We start from the raw sequence: 10,722 nt of genomic DNA, 5'->3' as shown, positions 1-10,722 counted from the left end.
GGTGGGACTTGGCTGGGCCTAAATTCGATCCGCGGTCCGGGACCGGCATCTGGGCGAAGCTGCCATGCGTCCAGGCGGCCGCGGGCGGCCCCGGCTACGGCCCGGGGAACGCGGCCTCCTGCAGCCACCTTCACCGCCCAAACGCCGCCTGCTCCCGCGGGCTCAGCAGCTGCCGCTGCTGCTGCTGGCGCTGGCCGTGGCCTCGGCGTTCTACACCATCTGGAGCGGCTGGCACCGCGGGACTGAGGAGCTGCCGCCCGGCCGGGAGCTGCGGGTGAGGCCCGGCGGGGGCACCACGGGGGCCCCCTCCCTCTCTTCCCTTTACCTAAGGTTTCGAGTGGAGGTGGCTTTATCACGTCCTGGCTGCAGATGCTGCTGTGGTCTTTAGGACGCATGCCCCTTGTTAATGGAATAAGGCTTCAGGCTTGTTCTGTAATAGTGGCTCCCCTTTAAGAGGAAGGGTCTGGAGTGGTGAAACTGGGATTCCTGGGCTCTAATCCTAAAGTCATCTATTTGGAAGAGTCCCTTCCTCTCGCTGGGCCTCGATTTCTCTATCAGGATTTGGGTAGGATGGAGGGGGTGGGCTTAGAGGGACTTTTCCTGTGACTAGGATTTATCCTAGAAACCTCTGATGCTGGAACCTGCAATTAGGAAAAGGAGCCGGGCCTTCTTAGGGGCGACGGCGCCCCGAGTTAGGATCAGAATGGGGGCTGCTGTCACGCTCCGCTCATCTTTTCCCCATCCCACCCCGCCACCCAAGGGCCCACTGATCGCGAGCCTCCCCGAAGCCCGAATGCGGAAGGTGGTGGGGCAACTGGACCCACGGCGGCTCTGGAACACTTACCTGCGCCCCCTGCTGGTTGTGCGAACGCCGGGCAGCCCGGGCAATCTCCAAGTCAGAAAGGTAAAGGGTCACTCACACCTGACCCCTCAGGCCACTAGGGAATGGGAATAGGCATTCTGCCCAAGATCCAAAGTGAATGGAGCTAATCTTACTCTAGAATAGGGGTGTCGAACTCAATCAGAGAAGGGGCCAAAATCTAAAATCCAGCCTAAATCGCGGGCCGAATGGTTTACTGAACAGTCATAAACTGTCATTGTGATGGAAACGCAGCGGAGTGCAGTGATGACAGCGCGGTGCGGGCCACATTGCAAGGCCTGGCGGGACAGATTTGGCCCGCGGGCCTTGTGTTTGACACATGTGCTCTAGAGAGACTACCAGGCTGTCCTGCCCTCCGTACTGCCCCCCCCCCCCAAAGCCTACTATGTGCTTGGCACAAGTAACTACAGCCTTATGAAATGGGTACCAATGTGACCTTCATTATGCAGATGGGGAAACTGAGGCCCAGAGCGGTTGGGCATTTTTTTGCCCACCTCCCACAGCTAGTAAAATGGTGTATCTACTGTTTCAATCCAAACAGGTTGGCTCCAGAGCTGGCTGGTCTCTATATTGCCTCCCAGAAAGCAACCCAGAGTCATTTGAACACTACCTGAGTTCAAATCCCACTTCAGCCCCTTGGAGTGTGACCCCGGAGTAGTTCCCTCAGCTCTCTGAGCCTCAGTTTCCTCAGCTTTGAATTGAGCCCCTGATGGTCCCTACCCCACAGAGTTCCTAGAGCAGGGCCTGGCACACAGTGGGTGCTTTTGAGGAGTGAGCTGTGTGTGGTTAGTCTTGGCATCAAGAGGTGGGGTCATTCCATGGCACTTAGTAGGTGCTTAGCAGAAGTGGGAAAGGAATGATTACAACTAAAGTGGGACTTGTGAGGTCAGGTCACATGGCCCCTTTTTCCTATATACTCCCCAGTACCCCCACTCTCTTGCCACTAGTTCCTGGAGGCCACTCTGCGGACCCTGACGGCAGGCTGGCATGTGGAGCTGGACCCCTTCACAGCCTCCACGCCCCTGGGACCGCTGGACTTTGCCAATGTGGTGGCCACACTGGACCCGGGGGCTGCCCGTCACCTCACCCTCGCCTGCCATTATGACTCGAAGCTCTTCCCATCGGAGCCAGCCCCGTTTGTGGGGGCCACGGATTCGGCTGTGCCCTGTGCCCTGCTACTGGAGCTGGCCCAGGCCCTGGATCAGGAACTGAGGAGAACCAAGGATCAGGTGAGGAGTGGGGGGAGGGGAGGGGGGAAGGGAGGGCTCCCTTGGTTGAAGCCACCACCCTCCCTTGCCTGGTCTTGTTTTCCTGTCACCACTACACATACAAAGCCACCGGGATCTTTCCAATTCCTGCATGTCAGTTCCTGTCCCTTCTCTGCCCCAAATTCTCCCATGGCCCCCACCTCATTCTGTGCGTAAGCCAGAGAGTTTTCATAGCGGCTGGTGAGGTGGGCCCCATCCCACTATCTGGTCTCATCTGCTACCCCTCGCCCCTCGCTCATCCTACCTAGCTGCCTCCTCCTGTGTACCTCAAACCCACAAGAATCACTCCTGGGGAGCATGTGGACTTGCTCTGGCTAGAATGTGCTTTTCTCAGCTATCTTCCTGGCTGGCTCCCATCCTTCATTCAGGTGTCCATTCCGATGTTACCTCTTCAACGTGGCCTTTCCGTGGCTTGTGGTGCTTATGCTGATTTGTTTGTCTCGCACTAGCATAAACTCCATCTAGTCAGGGATTTGGCTGCTTTTGTTTCTCCTCTATTCCCTGGGCCCAAGGTATTGCCTGGAACGAAGTAGGATGTCAATTAAAATGAGTGGAAATAGGAAGAAAAATAAATAAATAAGTGGAATGAATGAATAAAAACACTGGTTTCCTCATGCTCCAGTGCCCCGAAGCCCATGCCCCCTGGCCTCTTCTCAAACTTTCTCCAACCCCTTCTCTGGCCCAGCCCTGGTCCATACTGCTTCCTTGCCTGGGGATTCTCTTCCCACTGACCCATTTTGCCAGGCCAGCTCCCACTTGCCCTCAGTATAAACGTCTCTTTCTAACAGACCGGACATGCCCCCAGACCAATTACCCTCCACGCTCTTCCTGTGTTCTTTTCGGACCCTATAATTTTGGGGAGCATTTGTCTCCACCGAATTTCGCTGTTTGTATAATTATTCATTTCTGGGTGTGTCTCTTTTGCTAAACGGGCTAGAGGAATAATGATAATCAGAGCTAACCCGTCAGTGACTACGTACCAGTTACTGGTTCGAATCCTACCCTATACATAGGACTGTTATTAACCCCATTTCTTTCTTTTTTCTCTCTCTCTCTCTTTTTTAACCCCATTTCTACATGAGGGTACTGATGCTTTGAGAAGTCTGTAACTTACCCATGACTGCCAGGAAGCAGCCGAGTCAGGCTTTGAACCCAGGCAGTCTGGCTCAGAGTCTAAGCTGTATGAGTGAGGAGACCTAGTTTGTCCCATTCAGCTTTGCGAGGGCCAGGAAGTGGGGGTGGGTCAAGGTCAGGGCTGACACTGAGCACCAGCTCCCACAGGCAGCCCCGGTGACCCTGCAGCTGCTCTTCTTGGACGGCGAAGAGGCGCTGAAGGAGTGGGGACCCAGGGACTCCCTCTATGGCTCCCGGCACCTGGCCCAGCTCATGGAGTCTGCGCCCCACAGTCCCGGCCCCACCCGGATCCAGGCTATTGTAAGACCAGGGCCCCCCTGGGTTCGGGGAGGGAGGGGGAGGTAAGGTTGGCAGCATCCCACCGGCGTCTCTAGTCCCGGCCTCTCTCCCTAGGAGCTCTTTATGCTTCTTGATCTCCTGGGAGCCCCTCATCCGACCTTCTACAGTCACTTCCCCCGCACAGCCCGCTGGTTCCATCGGCTGAGGAGCATCGGTAAGGGTGACGGGGGAGGCAGGCTCCAGCCTGGATGCAGGTGGGAGGGGAGGGGAGGGGAGGGCAGGCACCTGTTCGGAGAGGTCATCCAGCCTTCTCTCTAAGGCACTGATACAAAGAGCAAGGCACAAACAGACCCCACAGCAGTTGTGATTATAAACAGGGCGCCAGGTAGCTGTGGGTTCGAATCTTGGCTCTCCTTACCAGCTGTGTGAACTCAGGCACGTGGCTTCATCCTGAGAGTTTCCTGTCTGTAAAGAGGGCATGATGCTAATGATGACGGGGGACATGGTTCAGCTGCAGGAAGGGGTAACGAACATGCATTCTCACGCCGGATGACCAGTGCTTCACCCTCAGACCCCCTGCCCTCCGCTGGCTTCTGAGCAGAACCTCTGACCCCGAGGGCACTGACTTCTGCTCCTCATCCCCACTCCCTCCAGAGAAGCGCCTGCACCGTCTGAACCTGCTGCAGGCTCACCCCCAGGAAGCGATGTACTTCCAGCCCGGGGAGCCCCCCGGCTCCGTGGAAGATGACCACATCCCCTTCCTTCGCAGAGGTACTGTGGCGGGGGCCGTGGGGGCGGACGTCCACGGAGGCCCTGACCCCTTCCCAGGGAGGGGGCTGCTGGCAAGTTGCTTAACCTATTTGTGCCTTGGTTTCCTCTTCTTTGAAATGGGGATAATTGCAGAAACCCGTTTGGCTCAGTGGATAGAGTGTCAGCCTGCGGACTGAAAGGTCCCGGGTTCGATTCCGGTCAAGGGCATGTACCTTGGTTTCGGGCACATCCCCAGTTGGGAGTGTGCAGGAGGCAGCTGATCCATGTTTCTCTCTCATCGATGTTTCTAGCTATCTCTCTTCCTCTCTGTAAAAAATCAATAAAATATATTTAAAAATAAATAAAATAAAATGGGGATAATAGCCCCATCTCAGTTCCTCTCTTATTGAGGGGGTTGAATGTGCTAATACAAAATGTAAAGGCTTTTCTTGGACAAGTGTCTGGCACGTAACAGGCATTTGAGAGATGTGAGCTGTTAATTTTGTGTCTTAGTAATTGCAGTTTCTTCTAGCTCTTGACTTTTTAAAAAATATATTGAATATATATTTTATTGATTTTTCACAGAGAGGAAGGGAGAGGGATAAAAAGCTAGAAACATCAATGAGAATCATCGATTAGCTGCCTCCTGCACACCCCCTACTGGGGATGTGCCCACAACCAAGGTATATGCCCTTGACCGGAATCGACCCGGGACCTTTTAGTCCCCAGAACAATGCTCTATCCACTGAGCCAAACCAGTCAGGGCGACTTATTTTTTAAAAATATATATATATTTTATTGATTTTTTACAGAGAGGAAGGGACATGGATAGAGTGCTAGAAACGTTGATGAGAAACAATGATCAGCTGCCTCCTGCACACCCCCTACTGGGTATGTGCTTGCAACTGAAGTACATGCTCTTGACCGGAATCGAACCTGGGACCCTTCAGTCCGCAAGCGTCGGCCCTATCCACTGAGCCAAACCCGTTAGGGTGTAGCTTTTGACTTTCAATGCCCTGGCAGCTCAGAAGAATACCCAAACGCATTTTGGACCCACTAAGTCACCATCTGGGGCCTCTGGGCTATTTTTGCAAAACTCTCAGGTGACCAGATGCACAGCTAGGGTGGAAGACACCTGGTCGAGGTTTTCAGATGGCAGGTTTCAGAATTGGTCTGAGCTCTGGGATCTGCCACTTAGCACCCGTTAACCGAAGGCAAATTATGTAGCCTCTCTGAGCCCCCGTCTCTTCTGGGAAAATGAAGAGATTTACACATAAAAAACCACATCTATGTGTATATTCATAATCAAGTGTTGGGAGGATGAGATAAGATTAGGAATATGAAATGCCTGCCACCACAGTGCTTGGCATATAGTAAGTGCTAAAAACTGCTTTTAAAATACTTACTCTGTAATTTATTCAACAAATACGCATTCCTTAGAACACCTTTTTTAAATTATTTATTTTTTTAATATATATTAATTTTTTACAGAGAGGAAGGAAGGGAGAGCTAGAAACATCAATGAGAGAGAAACATTGATCAGCTGCCTCCTGCCTCTAGGTATGTGCCCGCAACCAAGACACATGCCCTTGACCAGAATCGAACCTGGGACCCTTGAGTCCACAGGCCGATGCTCTATCCACTGAGCCAAACCGGTCAGGGCAACACCTTCTTTTTAAAACATATATTTTTATTGATTGCAGAGAAGAAGGGAGAGGGAGAAATATAAACATCTATGATGAGAGAGAAGCATTGATCCGCTGCCTCCTGCTCAACCCACATTGGGAATCCAGCCCACAACCTGAGCATACGCTTTGATGGGGAATCGAACCGTGACCTCCTGGTTCATAGGTCAACGCTCAACCACTGAACCATGCCAGCTGGACTATAACATCTTTTTTATTGATTTGTTCAATGAATCAGGTACTGAGGCAGGTACTGAGCGAGGTATCAGGGATACAGTGATGCACCAGAATACACCTGCCTCCGGTCTAGTGGTGCGGCCGATACTTAGCAAATCTGGAAAAATGCAGAGAGAAGTGCTCTGAGGACAGGAACCCAATGCAGAACAGTGGTTAAGAGCTGGCATGGCTCAGTGGTTGAGCATCAATCTATGAACCAGGAGGTCACGGTTCCATTCCCGGTCAGTGCACATGCCTGGGTTGGGGGCTCAATCCCCAGTGGGGAACATGCAGTCGGCGGCTGATAAATGACTCTCATCTTTGATGTGACTCATCATTGATATCCCTCTTCCTTTCTGAAATCAATAAAAAGGTTTTTAAATGAGGGGGGAGACGAGCACAGACTCTGGAGACACATGGCCTGGGTTCAAATCTGACTTGTTTACTGGAGGCGGGATCTTAGGCAAATCACTCTGCCTACCTCTGTGCCTGTGTCCACATCTGTAAAAGGCTGTGGTTTGGGTGCCCACCTTAAAGGGTTATCATCAGGATAAAATGGTGTGTATTTGTGATGTACGGCCTTATGCGAGGGCTTGGAATGGAACAAGTGCTGTAAGTGCTAACTGTTGGTAAAGAAGAGAAAAAAAGCGGGTAAAGTAAACCTGGTGAGGATAGTCAGACCCCTGTCCTTTCTCCTGGCCTTTCCATAACGCATTAAATGTTGAGTTTCTCTTAATTTGTGTTATGAAAACAATATACTGGATACATATTTTTAAATATATATATATTTTATTGATGTTTTATAGAGAGGAAGAGAGAGGGATAGAGAGTTAGAAACATCGATGAGAGAGAATCATCGACTAGCTGCCTCTTGCACACCCTCCACTGGGGATGTGCCCGCAACCAAGGTACATGCCCTTAACCGGAATCAAACCCGGGACCTTTCAGTCCGCAAGCCAACACTCTATCCACTGAGCCAAACCAGTTTCGGCTGGATACATTTTTTTTTTTTTAAAAACACATATTTTATTGAGTTTTTACAGAGAGGAAGGAAGAGGGATAGAGTTAGAAACGTTGATGAGAGAGAATCATCCACCAGCTGCCTCCTGCACATCCCTCACTGGAGATGTGCCTGCAACCAAGGTACATGCCCTTAACCGGAATCGAACCCAGGACCTTTCTGTCCGCAGGCTGACGCTCTATCCACTGAGCCAAACCGGTTTTGGCTGGATACATATTTTTAAACTAACATGTACCCTCATGCACTTAGAGCGATTGTTCAGAGTTCTTCAAGCGCCAGAACAGAGTTAACTTCCAGGGGGAGGAGAGGCCTGGGCCTAGGCTTCTGGGTCAGCCTGGGCCTGAGTCTTCCCTCTGTTCCTCAGGGGTCCCGGTGCTCCACCTCATCTCCACACCCTTCCCCTCGGTCTGGCACACCGCTGACGACTCGGAGGCCAATCTGCACCCCCCTACGGTACACAACCTGAGCCGCATCCTCGCCGTGTTCGTGGCCGAATACTTGGGGCTCTAGCCCGGAGGGCTGACTCTGAAGGAAAAGACCGAGCAGGGAATGTGTGTAGCAGGGGCCTCGGAGCCAGCGGAGCTCAGGCTGGGCCTACCTCTGGTGTGCTGGCTCGTCCTAAGAAATGCCTTTGGCTCTGCTTGTGCTGTTCCTGGAAGACCCTCTCTCCTTTGAGTATCTCAAGCTGCCACTCTTCAGAGACGGAAGAGGCCGCTGTGGGTGAGAGCCACAGGAATAAGAGCTTGGGTCCTGCTCCGAGGGAGACATTGGGCTGGAAAAATTCGCATGGGCAACTGCTATTCTTGGTTTTAGTCGGCAAAGCATGGACTGGCAGATGGACCAGCACCACCACCCAACCCAGTGAGTTCTCTGGGGCTGTTTTGGGGGCAGTTCATTCTCCACAGCGTCAGCCTCGTTACTGCTACGGGTCCAAACCCGGAGCCCACGTGGATGTGCTCGCAAGCAGGAGCAGGAGATGGAAGCCAATACTTGGGAACTCCAGGTTCTGCAGACCCAGCAGGCAATAATCTGGTGTTTCTGCAACACATTCTGCAGAACGACCATAATAGGTGTTGCGTGAAAAAAGGGACCAAGGAAGGAGGGTGAGACATTAAATGAGTTCATTGCACAATGTGAATTTTCAATGGTAAGGCAGTGCATTGTTTTTCCAAGTGTTTCACCATGGAACCCCCTTTTTGGGGAAGCACCTCACAGAACGAGGTACCTCAGAAGATACTTTGGGAAACACTGGTATATTTACGGAAGGAATAATACAGGCCAGAAGTCACTGCAAACTAGTTATACCAAACCATCCTGTCTCTTTTATGAGTACAGGAGTGCGAGATGGTGGGTATAATTCCAATTCCAGTGAATTTTCAGACTCCACTGGAGTACTTATTAAAAAGGCAGACTACGTACGCCCTGGCTAGTGTCGCTGAGTGATTAGCATTGGCCTGCACACCATAGGGTCTTGGGTTCAATTCCTGGTCAAGGGCACATACCAGAAACCTTTCAGTGATGGGATGCCATCTAACCAAGCCACACAAGCCAGGGCCTAGTTTTGTGACTTTGATGGAGACCTGGAGGGTTATTAGGTAGTAAAGGTGAGCATTGATTGGCCTGAGTCAACGCACGGCTCAAGATTCAAGAATTCATGAGCTTAAACTTAGGATATCAAATGCGAGGATAAAGAGAAGGTTCTCGATTCACATTCTGCCAGTCACTGACATTTATCGGGCTCCTACCACAGGCCAGGCACCATGAGCACTTTATATATATATATAGCAACTCAGTTTCCTCCCAAACCCTTAGGTAGGCATGATTTCGGTTCTCATTTTGCAAATGAGGGGGTTGGGTCTGAAACTTATGAACAAGTTGTTTACAGATTCTTACACAGGGCCATGCCATGTCCTACCTCCCTTCCAAGCCACCCATTTGGGACCAACTGATTGTTAATAAAAAGCAGTTCCTCCTGCCAAAACCGGTTTGGCTCAGTGGATAGAGCGTCGGCTTGCGGACTGAAAGGTCCCAGGTTCGATTCTGGTCAAGGGCATGTACATTAGTTGCGGGCACATCCCCATTAGGGGGTGTGCAAGAGGCAGCTGATCGATGATTCTCTCTCATTGATGTTTCTAACTCTCTATCCCTCTCCCTTCCTCTCTGAAAAAAAATCAATAAAATATTTAAAAAAAAAATGCTCCTCCTGAGGCTTTTAATTGGATGCAAGTTAGAGTGGGTGGATGGATGGACTAATAGCCTCTTAGAGGTGGAACTGGCGGAAGTCCAGAGTTCAGAAAGGGAAATGGACAGACAACTGCCAGAGGGTCTCGGACCACGTGGAGATCCCTGTTTGCTCATTTTTTGTGGGCCACCACGTCCCCTTAGCCTCACAGTCATCCAGAGGTACTCGGATATCATCTCCATACGAGGGGAAGCAGGTTACATCCCTGGCCCGTTTCCCTACTAGACACTTTGGTCGAGTGTACCATGCGCCAGGCACTGGGCAGGGAGCCTGATGAACAGTTTTTGCATGAATCCGGAACAAGGACTGTGAGCTCCATTTTACAGACGAGGCTGCTGCTGCTGCTGGGCAAGATGCTCCTTTCCCCAGCTCCATGTGTCCCCCAAATTCCGGGTCCCCAGCCTCAGGCTCTGAAGGGGCCACGAGGTATATTCTTGTAAGCAGTTGTTGAGCGCTCTGGACGAGACGTATCACGCCAGTCTTTTGAGGAATTATCAGTATTCTCATTTTTCATTTTAAGATAGAGATTCAGAGAAATCCTTTGCTGAAGATCACTGCAGTGTGTCTAGGGGTATATTTCTTCGTGTTTTTTTTTTTTTTTTTTTTTTTTACACCAACCGACTTACATGGTTACTCTTCCTTTTTTTCTTTTACATTTTATTCATCCTGTTTGACTTGTTGGGCGTATCGCTTTTTTTTTTTTACCAGCTTGGAATAAGGAACATCTTTAAATACCTTTGTACTGTCCTTGCTTCTGATTCTGTAATGCCAATTAAATATTTTTTCACTCTGTCCTCTGTAACTTTTCTTTAAAATAAAAATGAATATACTGATTCCAGAGAGGAAAGGAGAGGGAGGGAGATAGAAACATCTATGAGAGAATCACGCCCCACACTGGGGATCAAGCCTGCAACCTGATGATGTGCCCTGACCAGGAATCAAACTACGACTTCCTGGCTCATAGGTCAATGCCCAACCACTGGACCACACCAGCCAGGCTATATAAACTTTCGTCTGCTACTTTGTGGATTTATCTCTGGTTTAATGATCTTCAGTTGTGTCTAATTTGCTGTTGAGCCACACTTGGGTTTTTACTTTTGGTTATATGTTTGTGGGTTTTTTTCTTTTATATCTGCTAGGCTATTTAACTAAGTTCCTTGCATATATTTGCAAGCTCTTGGAGTCTCATCATCTGAAGCCTGTTTTTGCTCTGTTGTTTCTTGCCCTTGCTGGTATATTTCCATGCA

The 10,722-nt window shown here is 50.5% G+C and overlaps 1 protein-coding gene across 2 annotated transcripts; it reads left to right on the top strand.

Moving 5' to 3' along the window:
- The first annotated feature begins 8 nt into the window (after positions 1 to 8).
- Positions 9 to 8,371, top strand: LOC118706832 (glutaminyl-peptide cyclotransferase-like protein). 2 transcript variants are annotated; one of them, XM_036416470.2, is made up of 7 exons: positions 9 to 274; positions 761 to 904; positions 1,828 to 2,109; positions 3,430 to 3,582; positions 3,676 to 3,775; positions 4,216 to 4,332; positions 7,598 to 8,371. In XM_036416470.2, exons 1-7 carry the CDS (start codon positions 65 to 67, stop codon positions 7,741 to 7,743), a joined length of 1,152 nt encoding a protein of 383 aa, XP_036272363.1. In that variant the 5' UTR covers positions 9 to 64; the 3' UTR covers positions 7,744 to 8,371. The 2 variants fall into 2 exon arrangements, with proteins under 2 accessions (XP_036272363.1, XP_036272364.1); XM_036416471.2 differs by lacking the exons at positions 4,216 to 4,332; positions 7,598 to 8,371 and adding an exon at positions 4,119 to 4,186.
- Positions 8,372 to 10,722: the final 2,351 nt, after the last annotated feature.

Source organism: Pipistrellus kuhlii, unplaced genomic scaffold, assembly GCF_014108245.1.
Source record: "Pipistrellus kuhlii isolate mPipKuh1 unplaced genomic scaffold, mPipKuh1.p scaffold_m20_p_55, whole genome shotgun sequence".
In the NCBI taxonomy this organism is placed as follows: domain Eukaryota; kingdom Metazoa; phylum Chordata; class Mammalia; order Chiroptera; family Vespertilionidae; genus Pipistrellus; species Pipistrellus kuhlii.
This window is presented reverse-complemented; position numbering and strand designations above follow the sequence as displayed.